At 49.5% G+C, this 23708-nt stretch overlaps 18 protein-coding genes across 18 annotated transcripts; 9 read left to right on the top strand and 9 right to left on the bottom strand.

The window, feature by feature from the left end:
- Positions 1 to 75: 75 nt before the first annotated feature.
- Positions 76 to 1215, top strand: B9G98_02051 (Protein SIS1; the record flags this gene model as incomplete). Its single annotated transcript, XM_024808608.1, has 1 exon — positions 76 to 1215. One exon carries the CDS (start codon positions 76 to 78, stop codon positions 1213 to 1215), a length of 1140 nt encoding a protein of 379 aa, XP_024664376.1.
- A 33-nt stretch (positions 1216 to 1248) lies between these two features.
- On the bottom strand, positions 1249 to 2640 carry B9G98_02050 (Centromere/microtubule-binding protein CBF5; the record flags this gene model as incomplete). Its single annotated transcript, XM_024808607.1, has 1 exon — positions 1249 to 2640. One exon carries the CDS (start codon positions 2638 to 2640, stop codon positions 1249 to 1251), a length of 1392 nt encoding a protein of 463 aa, XP_024664375.1.
- A 115-nt stretch (positions 2641 to 2755) lies between these two features.
- Positions 2756 to 3808, bottom strand: B9G98_02049 (hypothetical protein; the record flags this gene model as incomplete). Its single annotated transcript, XM_024808606.1, has 1 exon — positions 2756 to 3808. The coding sequence occupies one exon, from the start codon at positions 3806 to 3808 to the stop codon at positions 2756 to 2758; it is 1053 nt and encodes a 350-aa protein (XP_024664374.1).
- A 312-nt stretch (positions 3809 to 4120) lies between these two features.
- B9G98_02048 (putative derlin-1) lies at positions 4121 to 4807 on the bottom strand (the record flags this gene model as incomplete). The annotated part of the gene is made up of 1 exon (XM_024808605.1): positions 4121 to 4807. The coding sequence occupies one exon, from the start codon at positions 4805 to 4807 to the stop codon at positions 4121 to 4123; it is 687 nt and encodes a 228-aa protein (XP_024664373.1).
- A 152-nt stretch (positions 4808 to 4959) lies between these two features.
- B9G98_02047 (Protein STE50) lies at positions 4960 to 5913 on the top strand (the record flags this gene model as incomplete). Its single annotated transcript, XM_024808604.1, has 1 exon — positions 4960 to 5913. The coding sequence occupies one exon, from the start codon at positions 4960 to 4962 to the stop codon at positions 5911 to 5913; it is 954 nt and encodes a 317-aa protein (XP_024664372.1).
- Positions 5914 to 5967: 54 nt separating this feature from the next.
- On the bottom strand, positions 5968 to 7572 carry B9G98_02046 (hypothetical protein; the record flags this gene model as incomplete). The annotated part of the gene is made up of 1 exon (XM_024808603.1): positions 5968 to 7572. One exon carries the CDS (start codon positions 7570 to 7572, stop codon positions 5968 to 5970), a length of 1605 nt encoding a protein of 534 aa, XP_024664371.1.
- Positions 7573 to 7985: 413 nt separating this feature from the next.
- B9G98_02045 (hypothetical protein) lies at positions 7986 to 8672 on the bottom strand (the record flags this gene model as incomplete). The annotated part of the gene is made up of 1 exon (XM_024808602.1): positions 7986 to 8672. The coding sequence occupies one exon, from the start codon at positions 8670 to 8672 to the stop codon at positions 7986 to 7988; it is 687 nt and encodes a 228-aa protein (XP_024664370.1).
- A 668-nt stretch (positions 8673 to 9340) lies between these two features.
- B9G98_02044 (hypothetical protein) lies at positions 9341 to 10051 on the bottom strand (the record flags this gene model as incomplete). Its single annotated transcript, XM_024808601.1, has 1 exon — positions 9341 to 10051. One exon carries the CDS (start codon positions 10049 to 10051, stop codon positions 9341 to 9343), a length of 711 nt encoding a protein of 236 aa, XP_024664369.1.
- Positions 10052 to 10109: 58 nt separating this feature from the next.
- B9G98_02043 (UBX domain-containing protein 4) lies at positions 10110 to 11291 on the top strand (the record flags this gene model as incomplete). The annotated part of the gene is made up of 1 exon (XM_024808600.1): positions 10110 to 11291. One exon carries the CDS (start codon positions 10110 to 10112, stop codon positions 11289 to 11291), a length of 1182 nt encoding a protein of 393 aa, XP_024664368.1.
- A 1-nt stretch (position 11292) lies between these two features.
- On the bottom strand, positions 11293 to 12852 carry B9G98_02042 (hypothetical protein; the record flags this gene model as incomplete). Its single annotated transcript, XM_024808599.1, has 1 exon — positions 11293 to 12852. The coding sequence occupies one exon, from the start codon at positions 12850 to 12852 to the stop codon at positions 11293 to 11295; it is 1560 nt and encodes a 519-aa protein (XP_024664367.1).
- A 94-nt stretch (positions 12853 to 12946) lies between these two features.
- On the top strand, positions 12947 to 14104 carry B9G98_02041 (V-type proton ATPase subunit C; the record flags this gene model as incomplete). The annotated part of the gene is made up of 1 exon (XM_024808598.1): positions 12947 to 14104. The coding sequence occupies one exon, from the start codon at positions 12947 to 12949 to the stop codon at positions 14102 to 14104; it is 1158 nt and encodes a 385-aa protein (XP_024664366.1).
- A 232-nt stretch (positions 14105 to 14336) lies between these two features.
- Positions 14337 to 14792, top strand: B9G98_02040 (hypothetical protein; the record flags this gene model as incomplete). Its single annotated transcript, XM_024808597.1, has 1 exon — positions 14337 to 14792. The coding sequence occupies one exon, from the start codon at positions 14337 to 14339 to the stop codon at positions 14790 to 14792; it is 456 nt and encodes a 151-aa protein (XP_024664365.1).
- Positions 14793 to 15081: 289 nt separating this feature from the next.
- B9G98_02039 (Kinesin heavy chain) lies at positions 15082 to 16968 on the top strand (the record flags this gene model as incomplete). The annotated part of the gene is made up of 1 exon (XM_024808596.1): positions 15082 to 16968. The coding sequence occupies one exon, from the start codon at positions 15082 to 15084 to the stop codon at positions 16966 to 16968; it is 1887 nt and encodes a 628-aa protein (XP_024664364.1).
- Positions 16969 to 17044: 76 nt separating this feature from the next.
- B9G98_02038 (Nuclear envelope morphology protein 1) lies at positions 17045 to 17986 on the bottom strand (the record flags this gene model as incomplete). Its single annotated transcript, XM_024808595.1, has 1 exon — positions 17045 to 17986. One exon carries the CDS (start codon positions 17984 to 17986, stop codon positions 17045 to 17047), a length of 942 nt encoding a protein of 313 aa, XP_024664363.1.
- A 152-nt stretch (positions 17987 to 18138) lies between these two features.
- On the top strand, positions 18139 to 19401 carry B9G98_02037 (Pre-mRNA-splicing factor sap61; the record flags this gene model as incomplete). Its single annotated transcript, XM_024808594.1, has 1 exon — positions 18139 to 19401. The coding sequence occupies one exon, from the start codon at positions 18139 to 18141 to the stop codon at positions 19399 to 19401; it is 1263 nt and encodes a 420-aa protein (XP_024664362.1).
- Positions 19402 to 19458: 57 nt separating this feature from the next.
- B9G98_02036 (Cell division control protein 48) lies at positions 19459 to 21885 on the bottom strand (the record flags this gene model as incomplete). Its single annotated transcript, XM_024808593.1, has 1 exon — positions 19459 to 21885. One exon carries the CDS (start codon positions 21883 to 21885, stop codon positions 19459 to 19461), a length of 2427 nt encoding a protein of 808 aa, XP_024664361.1.
- Positions 21886 to 22028: 143 nt separating this feature from the next.
- B9G98_02035 (Polyphosphatidylinositol phosphatase INP52) lies at positions 22029 to 23069 on the top strand (the record flags this gene model as incomplete). Its single annotated transcript, XM_024808592.1, has 1 exon — positions 22029 to 23069. One exon carries the CDS (start codon positions 22029 to 22031, stop codon positions 23067 to 23069), a length of 1041 nt encoding a protein of 346 aa, XP_024664360.1.
- An 83-nt stretch (positions 23070 to 23152) lies between these two features.
- Positions 23153 to 23686, top strand: B9G98_02034 (SRR1-like protein BER1; the record flags this gene model as incomplete). Its single annotated transcript, XM_024808591.1, has 1 exon — positions 23153 to 23686. One exon carries the CDS (start codon positions 23153 to 23155, stop codon positions 23684 to 23686), a length of 534 nt encoding a protein of 177 aa, XP_024664359.1.
- Positions 23687 to 23708: the final 22 nt, after the last annotated feature.

Below are 23708 nucleotides of genomic sequence, written 5' to 3'. Positions count from 1 at the left end.
ACCATCTCCCCCACTATATATCATTAGAAATTTTATAGGGAGCAACCCCCCCAGTTTAAGTAACACCTCACAATAATGGTGAAAGACAAAAAGCTTTACAATTTACTTGGAGTCGAGCCCACAGCCGATGAATCGGCACTCAAGAAGGCTTACCGGAAGATGGCACTGAAATACCACCCCGACAAGCCTACTGGTGACGAGGAAAAGTTCAAGGAGCTGTCCGAGGCATTCGACATTCTTAGTGACAAAGATAAGCGCGCGATCTACGACGAATACGGCTTAGAGGCTGCCCGTTCGGGCCAACCACCCATGCCCGAATTCAATGCCGGCGCCGGCGCCGGATCAGGTGGAATGCCAGGCGGAGGCTTTGGAGGCTTCAACGGTGGGACATTCAATGGGTTCGGTAACGGCGGTACGTACACGTTCCGCACTAATGCTGGCGGTGGTGGTGGCCACGCGTTCAATATGGAAGACGCTTTCAATATTTTCAACCAATTCGGCATGGGCGGAATGGGCGGCATGGGCGGCAGCAGCCGGGCAGGGCCTGGCGGTGTCTACGATGACAGCGACGAAGATGACTACTACCGCTATGCCGGCGGTATGCCTGGCGGCATGCCTGGTGGAATGCCTGGTGGAATGCCTGGTATGAGTTGCATGGGTGGTGGCGCCAAGCGAAGGGCAGGTACCCGCGCGCTCGAACCTCACGAAGTGAAGCTTCCGGTGTCACTGCGTGATCTCTATACGGGAACGACCAAGAAACTGAAGATTACCCGTCGTACAGCAAGCGGCACCCGTGAACCGACAGTTTTGGAAATTAATATCAAGCCTGGCTGGAAATCAGGAACCAAGATCACGTTTGCTGGCAAAGGTGACGTCCAACCTGACGGCTCGGTTCAAGATGTTGTGTTTATCGTTGAGGAAAAGCCCGATCCACACTTTAAACGCGAAGGGAACAATCTGCATATGAAAGTGAACATTTCATTCAAGGAGTCTTTGCTTGGATTCGAGAAAATCATCGAGACCATTGACGGCAAGAAACTCAAGCTGTCAAGATCCACACCCCTTCGATCAGGAACTACCGTCTCCTATCCAGATCGGGGTATGCCGCTGAGCAAGGATCCCAAAAAGCATGGTGACCTCGTCATTGAATATGTCGTTGACGCTCCCACATCGCTGACCTCCGCACAAAAGGCAGCAATTGCAGATAACTTTTAAAGAAAAAAGCCAATATAGTTTTACATAAATTACTTACTCTTTGCGAGCCTTCTTTTTAGAACCCTCATCGTCATCGGCCTTGCGTTTCTTGTCCTTCTTTTCTTTCTTTTCCTTCTTGTCCTTCTTGTCCTTCTTGTCCTTCTTGTCCTTCTTCTCCTTCTTGTCCTCGTCTTCGTCCTTCATGTCGACATCAGGCTCGGAAGCAACAACCGGTGCAGAAGCGGAGGCAGGAGCAACAGGATTAGGCTGAGCGTTCTCGCCAGTGTGCTCAACGTAGTCCTTCTTCCAGGAGTCAGGGGTATTGTCATTGACGTTGCCGTACTTGTCAAGCTTGCCAGCGGCCTTGAGCTCCTTCTTCTTCTGAGCAATAGGACCAAGACCCCAGCGACGAGGATAAGTGTCACGCTCCATAATGCAGCGCTTGACCTTGGCAGCGACGCCATGGTCACAAGATGCCAAATCGGTAGACGACATTTGGGCAACACCGAGAGCAATAGCCTCACCCTTGGTGGTCATAAGAACGACCTCGTCGCCGGTCTCGACATTCTGCTCGTAGCGCAGCAAACCGGGAAGCATGAGCTTGGCGCCATAGCACACAGCATTGACGGCAGAGTCCTTCACCACCATACGCTTGTAACCAAGCAGCAAAGACTCAAGCGGGCGGATGCAGCGACGGAGATAGCTCTCATCACGGTTGTTATCGTAGACCCACTGGGCGTCCAAAATATCGTGGAGAGTGACCATGTTGTCGCTCTCGCTGAGGGCACCAGAGCGGACACGACGAAGCTCCTGCATGTGGCCGCCAACGCCGAGCAGCATGCCCAGGTGGACACACAGAGTACGCATATAAGTACCGGCCTCACAAGAAGCCCAGAAAACAGCAAGCTGGCGCTCGTTATCGAACTCAAACAGCTTGGACTCGTAAATGGTACGGATACGCAACTGACGCTTAACGGCAGAAATCAAAGGAGGGCGCTGGAACAGAGCACCAGTAAGAGTCTCGATAGCGCGACCAAGCTCCTTTTCGTCCTTGAGAGCCTCGTGCAGGCGCAAAACGCACACGTACTCCTTACCGGCGCCTTGCTGGCTCTTGACCAGGCGAGTAGCCCGGTCGATGCAAACAATAAGACAGCCAGTGACCTTGGGGTCCAGAGTTCCAGAGTGACCGGTCTTCTCGGCACGCAGAATACGCTTAATCCAAGCGACAACCTCGTGTGAAGAAGGATTCGCAGGCTTGTCAAGGTTGATCACACCGGACGAAATGTAGCTCTTAAGATCTCTCGTCAAAGGAGTGCTGCCGGCGGGGATCGGGGTGTAGTGGCCGGTCCGCGTAACCAGCTTGTCGTAGTTCTTGACAAGAAGAGGCCATTCAGAGGTGTCGGCCTTCTCGCCCGCTGCTTGTGGCTTGATAATGTGCTCGGACATGTTGAAACTTTTTCTCGAGCTGACAAAATTTTTTTCGTAGGTTTCCGACCCTATAGAGTGTGCTGATTATGTAATGGGTCAAGATCTCGGGAAATGGAAAAGGGTAAGGTGCAAGTTAAATACAATTGAGAGCTTCAGCTCTGGCCAGGAACTGCTGGCGGGCCAGGAACCTGACATTTTTTATAAACACATCAATTGGGATGGCTTCGTTGTCCAGAACCTTCCCAAGTGCATGTATGGTGTCGCCAATGGCCCGGTCTTCGGTAGCGGCATTAAACACTTTCATGTCGTTGGGTGTTTCTGGGTAGATCAACTCCTCGAGCGGTAAGTTTTTATCTGCGTGGGCCCTTGCTGCCTTGGTGACTTTTTCGGCCTGTTCGATCCGCTCGTTCAATAGTCTAATGTTTGTTTCGTACTGCTGCTTGGCCGCTTCCAATTGGCCCTGTTCTTCATCTAGTGCTTGGTCCATCCAATCCAGAACTTCGTTTGCGTGCTGCAATGCCTGGCTGTCTTTGGCGGTTTCCTCGTCACGGATCTGAGTGGACACAGCTTGCAGGGCCTCCTCTAGATGTTTTAATGCGTCAACTTTTTGAGGGGCCGGATTAGCAGGAAGCGGAACAGGGTCATTGATACTGTTCATGATATCTTTGATGGGTTTGTATGGTACAGGGTCTGGCTTTGGATGCACCACTTGCTTGGTGTACTGCGGAGGCGCTGTGGCGGCTTGGGGAACCTCTTGGACAGCGTATACCGGTGGAGCAAAGCTGAAGACCTCTTGAAGCATCCGCAGAACTGCGATCAACTCTGTCTGCAGGGTCCATTGGAAGAGACACTTGCCGTTGGTATCAACGTAGTCGCTGGGCGCTATACGCATACTAGCGGTGGGGCGAACGTAGATTAAGGGTGGAGAGGAAGGATAAAGTTTAGGAATCCATACCTCGATAGGAATACCGTAGGTTTGGCCAGCAATCACGGTGGGAAGAGGGCCTGTGAGGTTCAAGAGAAGCGCCGGCAGACCCGTTTCCGAGGTATACACGTCTGTTTTGGGGACCAGCGACGGAATTGCTAGCAGGACCTGAGTAAAGTCCGTAAAACAGCGTGGTGGATCCACGTATTCATGCGCCAGCTGTTGCGACAGCCATTCTAAAACGGGACCCGGCACCGTCATTATGACTAACCTGTTTCCCTCCTTTCCCCCCAAGAACGATCTTATGAGTGGATGGACACTTATCATTGTGCTGGCAATAGTTCTTGCAGCCGGCTACGGTGGCTGGAAATACGCACCCAAAGAGGACCGAACCGTCTGGCGGTCGAGCATCTGTTTAACGCTTGGCATGTGTTACGCCTTTTGGGCCATCACCTATCTTGCGCAGCTCCATCCGCTGGTTGCGCCCACGCGCTCTGACTTACGGCCTGAGGTTTAACTTATTTTTTTACAATCATTATATTTAATGACCTTATATTCTTTTTTTTTTGCTCTTTAGCGACCCAGGCGATGGCCGCCGCGGCGCCTAAGCTCAATACGGGCCCGTGTCTTTGACTCTGCGTTGGCTATCCATTGTGGTGTACTCAGTTTGGGGCCTCCGGCTAGGGGCAACAGTTCGGTTAGGAACAAGAACATGTGCCCTGCAGCAATACCTACAACCTGGTCTCCAATTCCCAGCAGTCCGGCGGCGACAAAAGCCACAACGATTCCAATCCAGGGTGTGTACTTTCGCTTGGTCTGGAACACAAAGTACTGCACCATCCCCTCGGGGTCGTCTTGTGTGATGGTATAGGAGAGCGCTGCACCAACGCCGTTGAGGTAGGCGTACGAGCCAATTGACGGTCCGACGGCCAGAAAAATAACCACAACAAATAGTAAATAGAACACCAAATCGGCAGTTCTGTGGAACTTTTTTGTCTCGGCCGCCGAAATGTTTGTGTAAAAGTTCACAAGCGACAGCAGATACGGGATGCCGTGGCCCTGGAATGCGAACGGAGCGGTCAACGGCGCCCAGTAGCGACCGCGGGCCAAAAAGTCATGTGTGTACCAAAACTTCGTGCTCACAAACGGGTTCAGCGTGCTGATTATACCAATGAGAACTGCTAGAAGCATGGATGTCCTCGTCACCGGTGGAAGACTATTCCACAGGTCTTTGAAAGTCACGTCGGGTTTTTTGGGCATGCGTGATATGTGTCGAGACTAGTTTCAATCGGGGAATCTAATTGGACCAATTGCCACTCTGCAAATCAAGCAACGCAATTAGCCTGTCCTTGACACAAAGATAGTTTCAGGTTGGATCGTCTTACGTTACCTCCTGTCTTTTGTAGCACACGATGTCGGCAATGACCCAATGGGACGATGCTACTACGCGACAATGGTTGAATCGCTTAGGTCTTGGCCAGTATGGACAGCAATTCAGTAGCCATAATGTGCGCGGAGACGTTTTGCCATTGCTGGATCACGAAGCGCTTTCCGAAATTGGTGTTCAAAGTATTGGCCATCGAATCCGAATCCTCAAGGCCATTGGAAGTAACTGGAAAGAAATGGACAGCCGAGACATGCTACAAAAGATATCTATGATGGAAGGCCAGCTCCAAAAAGTGACTGAAAAATGTGAAAAGCTCCGGACAGATATGATGCCTGTGTTTCGGATGGTTAAAGAAAACGAGCCGCTACCTTCGCTACAGAAAAATGGGTCTTCTACATCAATCACGACTATTGGCGATCAGCCTCTGCCAGACATGCTGAGTGCGTCACAACCGAACTTATCGCTGCAAAAAGCCCATAGCATAAGTTTGGCATCCCCAGGAATTGGCAAGTCGAAACGATATTCTGCTATCCCTGCATTCTCCACTGCAAAGTCGCCTAACCAGGGTCTTCCTCCACTGCCGTTTGGGCGAGCCCCCTCGACCGAAGACCACAGACAGCTGCGGAAAACTGGCGGTGTCACTTTACTCACCGAGGAGCTTTCACAGAGACCTCCAAACAGTAAAGTTTCGATGAGCACAGCATATGAACCTTACAAAAGCTTTCGAGTCGGTATGGATGACCCTTGCCATAAGGTTTTACCTGTCGTAATGAGACATAACGGCATCGTCGCTGACTCCCATGAGTACAGGTTGGTCGTTCAGTACGGTGACCATGAGCGTACAGTTGCCGATCATGAAAAGCCTCTGCATGTCTATAAAGAGCTACAGGACGCTGGCAAGCGCCCCGTATTTATGCTACGCCATGCAGTAAATGGAGTTGGCCAAAGTGCATCTTCAACGCCGGGAGGGGTTTTATAGTTATGCGTATATATTAAGGATTTTTGTTAAGATTAAACTCTATTTAAGCAATAATTAATATTCTTTCACATTCTCAATGTGAGTAGTGGTGTACTCAGTGTCTTTGATCTCATGGCCCATCATAGAGGTATCGATACCTTGCGACTCCAGATACTCGCGGAACTTTCTGTCTTCATCGGCAACCGCAGTTTGGCCGAGAGGAGGTAACAATAGAACAAGAAGACCCGAGAAAATACACAGAGCAGAGGAGACGTAGAACAAGGTAGTTTGGCCTTGGAAGCTGTCTAGACCACCATAGTGGTCGGCGATAGCAGGGAAAGCATAGCCACCAACAAATGCACCGATTTTACCCACCGCAGCACAGATACCGTAATAGCGACCACGGATAGCGGATGCTGAAGATTTGGACGCAATCAAGCCGATATTGTTACCGGGACCAAATTCACCTAGAGCGGTGAAGACACCAAATACAACAATAAACGGAGCAGCATGCTCGATCAGCGTGGCGTACTGAGATGTCATAATAAATCCAACAATGCCCTGCAAGACTGCCCCCGTGAATAAGGTTAAACGGGGACCAAAATAATCAGAAGCAAAAGCGCCAAGTAGAGTACCAGGGAGATAAAACACATAGAACAGGGTATTCCAGCCAAAAGTAGTGTGGATATTGTTATCTTTCACCACAATGCCAATGATTTGCGGTGAAAAGATACCAAAGGAGTAAGTACAAAAGTCGTAGATGAACCAAATAAGAGACACAAGAATCATACGAGGTCCATAATATTTAAAAATAGTCCAGTAAGGAGTTCGAATGTGTTTGAGACTGTTTTTTGTGAATTGTTCATCGTCTTGGAATTTCAAACGGAGATACAACAGCGACAACGGAGGGATTGCACCCAAACCGTACAAAACACGCCAGGCAACACTCAGGCCGTGATCGCTATCGGGCGAGCTGGGCACGCTGCAAATGTAAAGCAACAGCCAGGCAATGAATGCAGACATAACAAAGCCAAAGTCAATCATGCTGTTGGTGAACCACACAAAATAGCGATTTCTGCTGCCTTTGCTAAGTTTCTGGGATACCTCAGCACACGCGACAGATCCTGCAGGATATTCACCGCCAATACCAATACCCAAAAAGGCTCGGTAGACAGTCATTGCAGCCAGCATGCCTTGCGGGTTTGTAGGCATACCAATACCGTAAGATCCCGCCAGCAGAATAGAGAACACAATCAGGATACCTGTGGATATAATCATACCAATTTTACGAGAATGGTGGTCGGCTAGGAATCCAAACCCAAGTTGACCGACCACAGTGCCGGCAAATGCGATTGCCGAGATGTTGGACATGGCAGAAGACTTACTCAAGGCCTTTGCACCGTAAATACGTTTAAGCATGGTCGTGACAAAACCAACTGTACTATTGACGTAGCCATCGCTGAACAAGCCAGCACCAGTGGCAACAATAGCCCAATACTGTGCTTTTGGCTTCTCTTCAGCGATCTGAACGTCTGCAGCCGGAGCTTCCTTGGTTTCCGATCCATCCGTGCTATCAGCATAGTTATTATCCAAAGTCCCGTCGTCGCTGGACCCGCCCAACCACTTGGGAAGGGAGGTCTCGTTCCTGACCATTGTACAGTAGCGTTTAACTGCGCTCATATGGTGGTTTTGGACTGCGATCCGGGGGCACCATGGGCTAATAAGTACCTACGTGGTGTGGTACTACAGCTTACGCACGTGGGGGACGTGCATTAGCAGTGCTTAGATCGTACGGCTCCATACATGGGTGATACATCAAGTGCCCATAGCGGCCTCAACATCTCCAACGATGGTCACTGATCGGTTTGTCGCAGCAGTGTGGGCCTCGGCTTTCCGAGAACAGGCCCTTGAGTCTACTTCCAGGAGCGCGCTGCTCCTCGAGGGCTATCTATCGAGGTTAGGGCTGCATTGAAGAGCGTTCGGTCACGTGTATCACGAGGCGGAAGAAAAAAAAAAAGAAAAAAACCAAAACTTTGTTCTATCGCCTAATAAATACCATTAAACTATAGAAGAATAAATACACGACCGTCTTCCTACTCGTCCTCCTCAACAATTGTCTGCTCGGACGGTTGGAAACTCGCCCGTCGAGGTGTCTCGTAGCCATCGTCGCTGTCTTCGTAGAAGATCAAATAATCAGAGTCGAATGGATCCTGAGATTTCCCCAAGGGAATAAGCGTACTTGCTGAGGTAAGTGCACAACCGCCAGCAGGTGCAGCCACGCAATGTGCTCTTCGCTGTAGGGGATAGGCCATCTGGTCGGGCAGGGTTTGGGTGAAGTCGGGGAGGTCGGTGGGCTCCTCGAAGTCCATATCGTCCGAGTCGGCCTGCGGGGCCGCATGGTAAAACAAAGCAGGCGTGTCTGTGGGGGTACAGAACCCGCTGGAATAGCTGCTTCCGTAAAAGTCGTTGCTGGCCCGGCGGCTTCGCAGTTGCCTGGGAGCCGGCCCCAGGCCTAACTTGACGGCCATTGTGCCCAGTGCAACACCGCAGAACACTCCTAGCATGGTAGCCAGACCACTAAGATAGAAAAGCGGGATCATTATGGCGGATAACACCCACATGTATATGCTGTATGCGACGGAAAATGGCCATTTTGCTATCAGACCGGCTCGAAGCGCTATCGACCATGCCAGCCGCCATACCCGGACCAGAACGCTCATGGCAAAGTATACTAAAGCCACTGATAGATCCTTGATGATGCTTTGAGAGTTGTGTGTCATTCTTGTATATGCTAGGTCCCGAATCGACCAGTGATGAAGAAATAAATCAAACGCCTTCTGGCGGATCTTATCTTGTTCCTAGTTGTCGAAAGGCTGGCTTTGTTGAGGCCTTGTAGGCTGGGTTTGAAACCTAATCCTGGAGGAGAAACGCGGTAAGCCAGCCGATACGATATCTCGCTAATACAGGTGCTACCTAGCAGGTATGATTCTGATTCACCTATGAGACCTAAACAACTAGATTAAAGTACACGAGTCTTCTCGGTCGGAGTGTTGAACTTATCTGCCCGGTCAACGCTCTCAGCCGTGAAATCAGTATTATACTTGCGACTTGAGGTCTGGGTGCCTTCGCGAGGGTGTGTATCGGCATCGAAAATCTTCTTGACTCCTTCCTTGACTGAACGAATAGAAGAAGTGGACTTGGCGGGCGCAAGGTCGTCTCCAGCACTCAAGTGGTTACCATCAGACTTGTCGTGGTGCTTAAATGGGTTGAGTTTCTCCAGTCCCATTGTGGATGAGGCAAAAAATTGGAGAATCAATCCACATATCCCCACTATTTATATAAGAAGCTTAAATGGCGTGCAAAAAAAGATACGGCACCAACTACACCGCTGCCTGCATATGCATGCATAGATAACGACGTCTGTCAATTACACAGTAAATACTAACTATTAGGTTCGAGAGGGCAGTGCCCACGTCAAATACTTAAAGTACCATGGCTCCACCATCAGCACCCTTCCGCTCATCAGCTCGGGGCCTAATTTGGTGCCGTGCAACGCGTGGAGAGAGCCGGACGCAGACGACTTGCGGCCACTGTGATCTCCAGGTACAGCCACCAGAACCAGGTAGTCGTCTGAGGGCAGAGATCGCCTCATGTGCACATCCAGTGTTGCAGTGACTCCGTACTTTGTAGGTAGATAAGGGAAAGCGCACTGGGCCAAGCCCTCATCTAGCAGGGTTGTGCCAATTCCAAAATGAGACGCTTCCGATGCTCCAAATAAATACCGCCACACTTTATGCGTCCACGTAGCAGGGTGCTCGTGTCGCAATTCTTTGCCAAGATAGAAAATCGTCTGATGCCGTCCATCGGGATGCACAAGCAAGGTTGCTGGCGCCAATCCCAATCCTCCGGCGTGGAATGCGCCCGTAGTGATCATGTTTGGCAAATGGTGCTTTGGCACACTCATTAAGCTTGACTCTACTTTGAATCCCTCTGCCTCTAGCTTTTGAACATACGGGTGGCCCTGGGTCAGAGATCTATCCAGTTCCTTGTGCTCTGCGGTCAAATACGCTGCCCCAAATCCGGCTCCAAATGCAGTTCCAGTATAAATTGACGTTTTGAACAAGCCCGTGGCTTGCCTAGCTGCTCGCGTACCCGACATTTACTGCACTCTAATATGTGGCAAGTCAACTCGCTTTGTAACCCTCTTCAGCCTTCTCATGTCGAGCACCGTTTTGACGGTGAGCTACAACCATCACCGGCTAAAGGTGCCATATGGTCCATCGACAGTATTAAAAGACGTACGAGATCAAGTGTGCCTGTCACTGGGACTTGATTCTAGTCATTACTGGTTGAAGCACTCGAAAAAACCGTTGGATCTTACGCTGCCGTTCAGGTATTCGAATTTAGTCGATAACGCGCACATTGATCTGGTAAAACTGGCTGTTGCTACTGGATCTATTCGGGTAAAAGTACGTGTTCCTGGCAAACCCGACTTTGTAGGAACGTTCGATGCTAGTGAAAATTTAGAGGCAGTGGCCAAAGCTGCTGGCGTCAATGAATTGGCATTAGCAGGCCAGCCAGTCTCTGGTATCTTGGGTAGTGTGGCAAATGGGTCGGTTCTATTCACTGGCCGTGCTTCCACAATGGCAAACATTTCTCAAAAGCCTCAACCGTCCGCCAAAATTGACAAGGCTGTCCCCAAAGCCGCTACAGGTGGCCAATCGATCCCTGAACGCAAACCAACGGTCCAATCCCCTGAAAACATAGTCCAGGGGTCTCCTCAAGGAAACAGTGCTCGCCAATTTCAAGTCATCATGCCAACCACTCTAGCGGTCACAGCAGACGATGAGCCAGAACTTACAGAGTCCCAATTTAGGATGTACCACAAATACCTCCGTGATCAAGCAGGCTCGAGGCCGATGATCAGTAAGTCGACAAAGGAGCGGCTAGCCCAAGAACGACTCAATTCAACCCCTATTACTGTACGAGTACGTCTGCCAGACCGGACGAACTTACAAGCTGTTTTCACCAGTGATGAGTCGACCGATGTGATTTACGATTTTGTTCGTAGCCACCTTCGCGATCCATTGCAGGAATTTTATTTAACTGCTGTCGAAACACCCGGGAAAATTGAACTCGCTAAATCATTAGTTCATGACTACAAGCTCGGTAGCCGGGTGCTTTTGATTTTTAAATGGGCCCATCCACCCACTTCTGAATCTCCTGTTTTGAGCGACGCTGTCTTGAAGCTCCATAGCCAACCGGCTGTTAGCAGAGAAGATCCAAAGAAAACAAACGAGTCTCAAGGAACTCAATCTCCAAAGCAAGACCCAAAACAAGAGCTGAAGCAAGGCTCAAAGCACAAGAGTGTACCAAAATGGCTAAAATTGCATAAATAAATTAAATATTTTGGCTATGTTTCAAAACCCACTTCACGTCCGTGTGGGTTTTGTTACACAGTTCCTTACATACATCAAGCCACTTTTCGACCCCACCCGAGTCGTCACGGGGGCTGGAAAACTTGATTTCTTTTGCATTTCCTTCAACGTACTTGAACATCCATTCAACAAATGTTTTATCAAGCTCGGTGTTGTTCTCAACCATGAAACTGTGTAAAGCCTTTGCAACCCCCACAATATTGTTGCTATCGAAGCAGTGTATCAGTATGTTCTTCAACAGCTTGAAAGAAGGCTGCTGTTCCTTATTTAGCTCCCACAGCCAGTCTGGAGCAGGCTGTTCAAGCTTTCGCCATACACAGATTTGCATATGTTCAGACAACTCGATGCGGTCGCGAGCTTCCTCGGCCAATCGCACGAGGTTGGGCACTTTTGAATTGCACACGGCATTGAATCCCTGATATGTAAACAGATAGCCATGGAGTCTCATTTTCTCGCATACGAACGCAGCCTCTTCGGCATATTTTGCATGCTGGGCGGCCTGTGCCCATTCCCAGAGACCCGGTGAGGGATAGCTCTCATCTGCGTCCATTTTCAAAACCATCTTCGTGATATCCCGTTTATGGATGTTTTTCAGGACAGGCCCAATAGCTACTAAGGAGTCTTCATGTACAATGGCATCAAGTACCGGAAGTAGTCTTTGATGAATATCTGGTTCGATCACAAATTCGGCCCACGATTTGTACAGCAGATCGTCTTCCAATATATGTGGATGCAAGCAGACTAGCTTAGAAACTTCCTGGATCAAGTTGTACTCTCTTTGTCCGAGCTTTCTCTTGGTTGGAGCCGGAACTTGCCAGGTAGGTTTCGGTAATGATTTCGATGCCGCATTGTGCATGTTGTACAGTATTAACACATGCCAAATCCATTTTAGGTCTTTTTCGCTTGGATCGCTCTTCTTTCGCACCCATTCGTCTACCTTGGTTGCATTGTTCTGTTTGCAATAAGCCAGGATAAATTCCCGCCAAACCGAACTGGAAAGCTCAGATCCAATCAAAGACTCTGCTTTTTTGGGCAAACCAGCTCGGCAGTAGTATTTTGCACCAAGATCGTTGCTGAATTTGGCCCGGTTTTTAGTCCAGAGTTCAATAGCCCGATAAGGGTTCTTATAAGACAGTGCGTTCATGTACTTTTCAAGCCATTCGTCTTCAATCAGTCCCACTGAATATGCAAGATCTCCAACTGTTCTGAGGTTTTCTTGCAGGCTCGATTTATCTGAGTTTGCAGCCAGCACCCAGAGCCGCGAAAGCAGAGGTGCGACCTGGGGAGCCGATGGAGACGCCGACTCAAAAAGCTTGACTGATCTCCAGAATTGAGGATCACCATTGGCTCCATCCAGTAACGACATATAAACTTTGATAGCGTCGGCAGATTTATCAACAAAGCTCCTCGATCTATCATGCTCGATATCATAAAGATGTTTCATTTGGCTGAACGCATCTTGCTTTAATTTTGCCGGCTTCACCCGTCGAATGTACCGAATCCCTCTTTTGAAGATCACCATTCGGCACTTTTTCCACGCTTCTTAATTTGCCTTCCAAAAAAAACAGTGTCCAAACAGATTAAGGCCCGCTGACCAACTGCCAAGTTTACTAACCATGACATCGCTGGTAGTACTGTCTTTGCCGCCCAATGCAGCAGTTGACAGCCATGGAAAGCCACAGGAGTGGTTAAATGATTGGCTGGAGACCAACATTGGAGTAAAGCATGGCATTGATTCAGTTTCGTTGCCGGACTTCAAGATTGGCACTCTAGACAACCTGGTTCACCAGTCAGAAGAGGTCGCAAAGTTGGACCAGCAGTTGCAGGGTATTGTTAATAAAGTCCACGAAATCATTATGGGGATCCACGGTAATAAGACCGACGCAGTTGCTCGCGCAGAGCTTGTGGATGGTAGCACCGCCTGGGAGTACCTTCAACGGTTTTCTTGGAACTCGGGCAAATACCGCACAGAAAAGCCCGTTTCTCAGTTGTTAGAGCTCATTTCAACTGAGGCGTTCAGCGCCGATACAGATTTGCGCCAGCGGTACGCGGCATACACGGCTGCTAAGTCGAACCTGGCCTCGCTCGAGCGGAAACAGAGTGGAGACCTTACTGTGCGTTCCTTGGACCGATTGGTCACCAAAAGAGACATTGTACTCGATTCAGAGTATCTGCAGAGTGTCTTGGTGGTTGTGAGTGCGTCTCAGCATAATAACTTCTTGAATACGTATGAGACGGTTAGTCCCATGGTTGTGCCCAAGTCTGCCCGCCAGATTGTTGCCGACAAAGACTACGTTCTCTACAGTGTTACTGTTTTCCGCAAATATGCTGATGAGTTCATTGCCAAGGCACGTGAAAGCAAGTGGGTGATTCGCGAGCTTGATTTCTCGGAGAATATGGCAGCAGACGCGGACGCTGAAGTCAAGAATGCTTCTGAGCAGGAAAGACGTCTGTTTGGCGAGATGACCCGCCTGGCGTCTGCCGCGTACAACGACGTGATCAAGGCTTGGGGACACGTTCGCACTTTACGTGTCTTTGTCGAGAGCGTGCTGCGTTATGGGCTTCCTTCTGTCTTTATTACGGCAAGTTTCGTGCCTATGAAGAGTGTGGACAAGACCGAATCTATTTTGATCGCCAAATTTGGCTACCTGGCGGGCAGCGCCGTGGCTCGAGACAAGCAAGGACGGATCAAAGACGAGGATCTTGGAGAATACGGGGCGTTGGTCGAGCATGATTATAAGCCTTTTGTTATTTATGTTTCTGAGATTCCCTAGCTAGCTCAACAAAAGTATCAACTAGGTAAGATAGCTGATTAGTGACCGTAATGTATCCTAACCAATTCCCATTCATCAGCCCAATAAAAACAGTAGTAACCATTAAAAACTGACGAAAAAATCATACAGGCAGAGTGTATATGTCCAAAACCAACAAAATGAATACGGGGGAGCGGTGAATTGAAGCAACCTTCGAGCTTGATCATCAACACGAACAGTAGGTCGATTATTCATGGTGACTAGAAGACGTCGATTGTCGGAACCTCCACTGGACGAGCAGGAGCAAGAGAATATCATTGGGCACTTTGAAGCACAGGCTGCTGCTCAAAGGAAATTTTATACAAATGTATTGACTGTGGTCATCTTGACGAGCACCCCGGCTTTTCTTGCTCTGCCATATTGCCGCCGTCATGCTGTGCTCAGCCTCGAGTCATTGATTGCAATCGCAGCCGCTGCATATGGCCTATACCGTGGTGTGATCAGGGTTTCAAATGCCAGCCTTGGCCTAGCGGTTGCAATTCTTCTTCAAGCTTACGTCCGTATCACCACCCGAAGCTCTGCAGACTACGTATGGCTGATGCCACTTACTGGGGCTTTAACGTCCATTATTATCCAGAAATGGTTTGGCCAAGTTGATACCCAAATTTCCCTTCTGAAAAATAGTCGCTACGAGCTTAAAGGTGCATAGTGCCCCAGCCTTCTGCAGGGAGGCATACACACCTTGCCGGGTGCATGAGCGTGAGAGCTCGTCATAGGACACAGGGACGGGCTTTAGACTACAGCATTAAACGATAAGCAAAAGCACACATAAAATAAAATAAAACTACCGCTACACCCAAAAAATTATCATCTTCCTTCTAATGATGAACATGCATTTGGCTTAGCATTTTTCTCTGGAATGCATAACTCGTAATCCTCCCGCTCAAAACCCCAGCAGGGTGCATTCTCTTCAAAAACAACAGATTAGATTGTCGTCAATGGAGCGCGCTCCATCACGCCAAGCATCTCGTATAGAGCGCGCACCTAGTAGGGCCGCCAGCAGAACATCAACGACCAGTGATGCGGCTTCAAACGTGCGAGTTGTAGTGAGATTCCGTCCGCTCACTTCGTACGAGGATGATTCAGGTGAAACAGCAGTTCAGATTCAATCAGAATCGCAGTGCCAAGTACACCATGATGGACAAAACTTTGATTTTGCATTTGACAGGGTATTTGGACCGCAATCTACACAGGAAATGGTGTTTGATTACTCTCTTCGTCAGACGGTCGACGATGTGCTGAGAGGATACAACGGCACAGTTTTAGCATACGGCCAGACAGGTGCTGGCAAATCTTATACCATGATGGGGCCCGCGCTCAGCGGGGAACTGTGTGGTGCTATCCCTCGCATCGTCAATCGCTTGTACGATGAATTGACTCGCAATGACGATATCGAGTTTGAGGTCAAGGTCTCGTATCTGGAAGTTTATAATGAGCGAGTCAAGGATTTACTTGAGCCGGCGAACGATAACTTGCCTGTTCATGAGGATACTCGCTCATCTAGTTTCTATGTCAAGGGCCTCACTACAATTTCCGCTCCCACCGCAGCGATTGTCTACGATACGTTGGAGAAAGGTTCACGGAATCGAGCTACTGCGTCCACCAATATTAATCAGGAGTCCAGTCGCAGTCACTCGATTGTGTCTCTGATCGTCAACCAAAAAAACAGGCTGACTGCAGAGCACAGACGAGGACAGTTGTTTTTGGTCGATCTTGCAGGGTCAGAGAAAGTCCGAAAAACCGGCGCAGTTGGCCAAGTCTTACAGGAGGCCAAAAGTATCAACAAGTCGCTGTCTACTTTGGGTATGGTTATCAACGCGCTAACCGATAGCAAAAGTCTACACGTGCCATACCGTGATTCAAAGCTCACCCGCATTCTCCAGGAATCTCTAGGCGGCAATTCGCGGACTTCGCTTATTGTAAACTGTTCTTTGTCGAGTATCCACTCGAGTGAAACATTATCAACGCTGCGCTTCGGTGTTCGAGCAAAGGCTATCCAGAACAAAGCCACAATTAATGCTGAATTCGACTCTCGGGCCATCACACCTCGGCAGGTATTTCTATTGCAGCAATATTCAGATGCTCTTCAGAAAGAAATAATCAGATGGCGAGCTGGCGAGCGTGTTCCACCATCTGAATGGGCTGAAATGGCACCGCAACCGCCTGTGGCTGCTGCATCTTCGGCAAGTGTTCTTCGGCGGCCCAGCTCGGCCTGCTCTCGAGCTGTCACAGGTAACAACAATACAAATGACGCCAAAATTGTTTCTTTGGAAACACAATTAGAAGATCAACTGCTTCAGGCCAAAGCTAGCAAGGATCAGCTGGCGGATCTGTTTAACCAGCTGCAACTCAAGTGCGCACAAATCGAGGATCTAGAAGTAAAGCGTGGGGAAATGGATTCTGAACTCAAACAACGAGACGAAGTTATTGAACAACTCCAACTACAACTCGAACAGCTCCAGGTGCATTTGGAGAAGCTTCAAGATCAAGTCGACCGCGCCCAGGAGTACACGGAAGAGGAACGTCGCAACGTGCATATCGCCACCATGAAACATAATATACGGGCACTGAGCGATATGCGGAATAGCCTTCTTGAACAGAACAGCAAGTTGACCCGGCAGCATGTGGTTGATTCACGTAAACTTGAATGGCGTCAAACTCGTATCCTGGAGCTCGAAGCGGAGCTTGCTGCGTGCGAGAAACAAGGTAATGAGGAAGAAGAGCTACTGCGTAAAAAGTTGCGGACTCTGGAGCCCAAACTTTTGCCCAAATCACCCACCCAACCAGCCCTTTCTGTGCTGGCTCCAACTACCATGCTCATTTAGCCTTCATCGTGCTGGCAACGATATATGTAAAGTGGTCATTTATAAATTAAATGTTTTCGTATGCTAATGTTACATGTTACGCTTTCAAGTCGACTTCTCGCGACAATGGCTCAGATTTGTCTGAGCTGGTTTGGAAGTCCTCGCCGTTCGTCAAGCATAATATCGACCGGACATCTGTGGTATAGCGAAGAGCATTGAGGAGGGGTAAGATATGCAAAAGAGCGTCATCTGTGGGGTCTGAGATCCAGCCCTCAATGGCCACTGCGTTGTTCTTGTGCCACAGGTACGAGACTGGGGAGTTGTCGACAATTATGACCCGACTGAGGTCCTCATCAACAGTACGGAGATCCTTGATGTATCCCAGAGGCGATTGGACACAATGAGAACGATACATTCGCCGTTTCACGACCCCAAGGCTCTCGTCCACCCAGTCGATCATCGGATCAGCGTACGACCTTACAGAGGCGGTGAAAATAATGACGTTAAACCACTGGCTAACCTGAGATAAAAACGTGTCGCAATGCGGCCTTTTTGCAACAAAGTAGATCCTGGAAATACCATCGACGTGGTCCACCTCGACCAAGTGAGTGGCCATCCCAGGAACCTCTCGCCCCATGGAATGGATGAGGGTCTCGTCTAGATCCAACACTAGTGTTTTGCGCTCGGTATCTTTCCAGTCTAGTGCTCTGCTTAGCAATGATACAGATCTGGACGAAACGCCGTATTTTGCTGCGTTTGAAGATAGCCGCCGCCGAGCCCGCATGGGGCCCAATGTGTCTTCGCTGGCTGCCCTGGAGGAGGACTTCCCGGCGTGCTGGGGACCAAAAACAAGCTCTCCCAGAAACCCCCAGCGGAGTAGAAAAAATGCGACGATAATTGTCCATATTGAAACGTTGTTGTGGGGCTCTATGTGGCCGAATTGTCCATCTTCTGTGTTGGCTGACGACCGAGGCAGCCGATGGCTCGAATGACCTACTATCGAGTCAATTTGCTTGCCAATGTACTTGATGGAGTTCATCCTACAATTGAAGTCAAAATAAACTCCTTGATATTACGGTCTGGCCTCAAATAACTAAACGGTAGGCGATTATCTGCGGGTGAGTCTTAAGAAGGACACCCAGAGCCTGGACCCAATAAATTAGTAAACACTGAAAAAAACCCGAATCTGGAATGGATTTTGAAACGGCCAGACTCGGGCTGGAAGAATTGGAGAGAATAGAGTTGGCGCTGGCCGAGCGAATCGTTCATGATCCAGACTGGTTAGACGAGACCAAGATCAGCCGCGAATTGGCCATGCAGCGGCTCGAGGCCAGTGTTTTGGTGAAGAGATACCGGGAAATCACCAAACAGATCGAGCTGGAGAAGCTGAGCGAGATCCAAGTGCCGAGTTTAGACGAGTTTTTGGACACGGTAAATTCAATTGAGGAAAGTGGGCCAGCAGCTGATCTTGAAAAGCTATACTCTCGCCACGCAAAGGCTCGTGGATTGGATCGGTTTAAATGCGACTTCACGGCAGACATGAACGTCGACAGCATTTTCAGTCTGCCCGAAAGTTATGGCAAGCTTCTCGACTTGACAATGCTGCACCAAGCGTTTTTGAATATCCCTGGTGCCCCGCATGTGACATTCAAAGAGTATGTCGGCAAGCTTGGAAGTTTTGACGATATTCTGTATATCCCTGTGAAAGAAAAGCGAGAATTCTCTACTTATCTTGCTGATTTGGAGAAGTATCTGATCGAGGTTTATCACAAAACACACCCGTTCGATGAGCCGCTGAACCTGGCCCCACAAGAAAACACGTCCGCCCTCTGGTGTGCGGTTTGTCAAAAACTCTACGCATCCGAGGGTGTTTTCAAGGCTCATTTCGATGGCAAGAAACACAAGAGAGCGGCACAAAATGGCCCAGCTTCTGTGGGTGACGCGGGCCGAGTTGCGACACTCTGTGAACTTTTGCAGCCCCAGCTTCTTGCCACCAAAACCAATATTTCTCGTCAAGAGGGAATGACGCACCAGGAACGAGAAATTGAGAACCAGGTCTTGCTAGAGAAGCTGGATCAGCAGGACAACTACGTGTCAGAAGACGAGTTGGAGCCAGAGCATGATTCGGCCCCATCTCAACAAGTTCCAGCCTGGCTCGCAAAAATTAATGGCTTGCATCTCCAGTTTCCATGCGAAATTTGCGGAGGTACGGTATATCATGGCCCGAAAGCATTCGAGAAGCATTTCAGCGAATCTAAACATATCCACGGTCTTCGTTGTTTGGGTATTTCCGATGCGTCTGTCTATGCTGGAATCACGTCAATTTCAGAAGCCACTGATCTTTATAAAAAACTGGCAAAGTCTAGGAAAATTGACGCCGAGGTCGAAGACGAACAAGGTAATGTCATGACGGCTAGAGCTTTCCAAGACCTAAAACGACAGGGATTGATCTAGACGGTTTGTACCAGAGCATACTTAGCCCCTATTTATTTATAAACCAGAAAATACTTTTTAGGCGTACAGGTCGTCGTCTGCACCATCATCGCCAACGGCTGCGCTGGGGGCGGCACCAGAGGAGCCTCCGAAGCTGAAAGAGCTAACACCGCGAGACTGTTGAAGCTGCTGAGCATAAGACTCGTACCGGCGGAGCTCGGAATCGGACACCGATCTCGCAGCAGTCTTCATAGCCTCCTCGAAATGGGCGCGTGTGATGAACGGAACGGCATCTTCCTCTAGCTCCATGGCAGCATCGCCATTCTCGCCGGCAGCACGTTCTGCAGCAATCGAGGCCTCAATGCTATCCTTGATGGCGAACTTGGCGGCACGCTGGACGATGTAACTCAAGTCAGCACCAGAGAAGCCCTTTGTGGAGGCAGCAATCTGGGTAAGATCGAGACCGGGCTCCAAAGGAGTTTTGCGAAGCTGTGCCTGCAGAATGGACAGACGAGCAGCTTCGTCGGGCAGAGGAACGTAGATGAGCTGGTCGAGACGGCCGGGGCGCAGAAGGGCAGGGTCGATCTGATCAGGACGGTTGGTAGCTCCGATAACAAAAACATTCTTCTTGGCATTCATGCCGTCCATCTCGGTGAGAAGCTGGTTAACGACACGATCTGCTCCACCAGAGTCACCCAGGGAGTTACCACGGGCCTTGGCAATAGAGTCGAGCTCATCGAAGAACACAACACACGGCGCTGCCGCGCGGGCTTTATCGAAGATATCACGAATGTTACTCTCACTTTCACCAACCCACATACTGAACAACTCAGGGCCCTTGACGGAGATGAAATTAGCCGATACCTCGGTGGCCACCGCCTTGGCGAGCAGAGTCTTACCAGTACCGGGGGGGCCAAAGAACAAGACACCCTTGGATGGAGACATGCCGAACTTGGTGTACATTTCGGGATGCAAAACAGGGTACTCGACGGTTTCCTTGAGCTCCTGCTTGATCTCATCGAGACCACCAACATCCTCCCAGCTAACGTTGACAGACTCAACCACAGTCTCACGAAGAGCAGAGGGGTTGGAAACGCCAAGAGCATAGCGGAAGTTCTCCATGGTAACACCCAGGCTATCTAGAACCTCAGCATCGATGTTCTCAGCCTCCAAGTCAATGAGCTCCATCTTCTCGCGGATCTGCTGCATAGCAGCCTCGGAGCACAGCGAAGCAAGATCGCTACCAACGAAACCGTGGGTCTCGGCGGCCAGCTGCTCGAGGTCCACGTCGCCATGAAGCTTCATATTCTTGGTGTGGATGCGCAAAATCTCCAAACGTCCAGTGGGATCAGGGATACCAATATCGACTTCACGGTCGAAACGACCGAAGCGACGCAAAGCCGGGTCGATAGAGTTAGGACGGTTGGTCGCAGCAATAACAACGATGTTTGCCCGAGATCGCATACCATCCATAAGAGTCAAAAGCTGTGAAACAACACGACGCTCGACCTCACCGTTGGTCTTGTCACGCTTGGGAGCAATGGAGTCGATCTCATCGATGAAAATAATGGCCGGTGCATTCTTCTCGGCCTCCTCGAAGGCCTTGCGCAAATTAGATTCAGACTCACCAGCCATCTTGGACATGATTTCAGGGCCATTGATCAAGAAGAAGAATGCTCCCGTCTCGTTAGCTACCGCGCGAGCAATCAGGGTCTTACCGGTACCGGGCGGGCCATACATGAGCACACCACGGGGAGGCTTGATACCAATTGACTTGAACAGCTGTGGGTGACGGAGAGGAAGCTCCACAAGCTCACGGATCTGAGCCATTTGCTTGCGGCAGCCACCAATATCTTCGTATCCGACATCGTTCAGATTGTTCTCCTCGTCCTCACGCTCAATGGGCTCACCATCGCAGTGGATAATGGTATCCTGAGCAACAATGGCATACTCTTGAGGTTCGACATCAACAACCTTAAACTCAACCTGCCGCATACCACCGCGGACGGTGAACAGATCACCCTTACGGACTGGGCGGTAGGCTTCAACAAAGTAAGGCTTGAGGAAGACATCAAATAGAGAACCTGTCAAGCCTTCAACGGTATCAGCAATGGGAAGACACAGGATCCGGGTGGCGTACTTGATATCCGGGCAGGGGAAGACGGTAACCACATCGCCCAAGCGAACGCGGAGGTTGTTACGAACTACCCGATTGATGCGAACCATTCCATCCGCAAGCTCCTCGTCAATGAGGACAATTAGAACAGTATCATGGCGTTTCTTGCCCTTGACAAGCACGGTGTCACCGCGGAATAGTTGTAGGGTCTCCAAGGTGTTTGGGGACATGGTGATCACACTGTTATCATCAGTCGTGGCGTCTTCGACAATCAACGCATTATCCCGTTTCTTGCTGCGCAAAATGGCTGTTGCGAGCTCGTTCTCCTTTCCGACTTCTTTGCCACTAGCGTCGTTTAAATTCACCTTGTGATGAGGTTCCTCCGACATTTTTGGTGGCAAGTTAACTGTGGTAAATGGGGATGGAAGATCTAACACCTTCTTATTAACTTCGGCCGGGTAACACCCTGGGGGTGCTTAGTCCGACGAAGGCTAGATCTTTTGAGGTTTACTTCTTTTGGATTTAAGCTGAAATGGATGTGGCAATCTTGACTCTGAATTGCGCCAAGTCTAAACAGTCGCTCAAAAAGTTTGCTAAGCTCGTAACAGAGTCTTTGCCGGCAGAGTCTCCTGGCCTATTTGTCGTTGGGTTGCAGGAAGTCGCACCGATCATTGCAGCTTCGTTCAAGGATTTGAATGCATACATGGAGCCGATTCGACGGGCAATTGTTTCTGCGTTGGCCAAAAAGTATAGCGGAGTCCAATTTTCTCTCGTTGCAGACTCATGGTCTGGCGCTATTGGAGTGATGGTGTATGCCCAGCGATCCAGAACGATTCGGGATGTGAAGACCGCATCAACAACATTCGGACGTTTCTGGAGCAGCGTTAAATCTGCTGCAGCGGTGAGATTGGAGGTGGATAGTACAACCTTCACATTTGTAACTACACATTTGGCCGCGAACGAGGGCTATGCACAGGATAGAAACCGCGATTATGCCATTTTAGCCAATGGATTGAGGTTCAAAGGCGAGCCAATGTACGTATATGGACCAAACCACCATTTGTTTGTGTTTGGTGACTTGAATTATAGATCGCTGAGACAACAAGGCGATGGTGGAAGTGAAGCAATCGGAATGCTTGTATCGAACTATGATCCCGCTATTGACGAGCTGCACATCGAGAAAGCAGCCGGGAATACTCTTTGGGGGTTGACTGAGGCACCTATCAACTTTGAGCCTACATTCAAATTTGTGCTAGGCACTTCAGATTATGATCTCAAACGAACGCCCTCTTGGTGCGACAGGATTTTGTATTCAGACGTAAACTCCCACGTTTCTGAATATTCCAGCGTTCCAGATTACCTTGAATCCGATCACAAGCCTGTTTATTTGCACGTCACTGTATCAGAAAGTGCCCCGTTACAAGTGCGTGTGCCCTCTGCTCCATATGTTACCAAAAACTTCTCTGATGCGTCAGATAAGGTTGTTGGAAGTGCACTGTACCTGGGAACCACTAAAGTAGGCTGGTTCATCCTGGTCTTACTGGTTCTTCTCGGGTTGTACATGGTCACGTGATAGGGCGTTACGCCCCCGTCTATTTCTCGCAGAGATCCTCTTTGGGCCAAGATTTGTCAGTTTGTCGTGTATATGCCCCTATCATGAACGAGCTCAACATCGGCACCATTGAGCGGCGGAAAAAAGATTTGCAGGACTGGTTCCCAAAAACATACACGCACCTTGAAATTCCTCCCGTACAGCGAATTCGTTGTCTAGCACTTGGCTGTCCTTCAGATGGAATCAATGCTCAGTACCAGCTAGCATTTTTGCTTCTCCTCAAAGAGAAATTGGGCGTCTCCGACGTCACAGTGTATGACCCGATCTTTCAGAAAGACGATCTGGACCTCCTGAGACACTACGATCTTGTTGTGCAGAAAGACCACCCTGACGACAACGGCACGCTATGGTACATACCCCATGGTCCGTTTTCTCTCGTAAAAGAGCTGGCTTCCGGAATGAGCGTCTATTTGGGCAACGACATGGTCAGATTCGAACCGCGAGTGCCGGTCACCGCGGAAGATGACGCTAAACTCGAGGCATTGCGCAAATCAAACATTAAGGCTCTTAACGTCGACAAAAAGGACCGCTGGTTCACGGCAATGAACGATATGGCATTACATGTAACAAAGAGTTAGTTTTATATTAAACTTATGGAGG

The sequence above is a fragment of the Wickerhamiella sorbophila genome, assembly GCF_002251995.1.
Source record: "Wickerhamiella sorbophila strain DS02 chromosome Unknown contig3, whole genome shotgun sequence".
In the NCBI taxonomy this organism is placed as follows: domain Eukaryota; kingdom Fungi; phylum Ascomycota; class Dipodascomycetes; order Dipodascales; family Trichomonascaceae; genus Wickerhamiella; species Wickerhamiella sorbophila.
The sequence above is the reverse complement of the archived record's forward strand: the minus strand, read 5'-3'. Positions and strand labels throughout refer to the sequence as shown.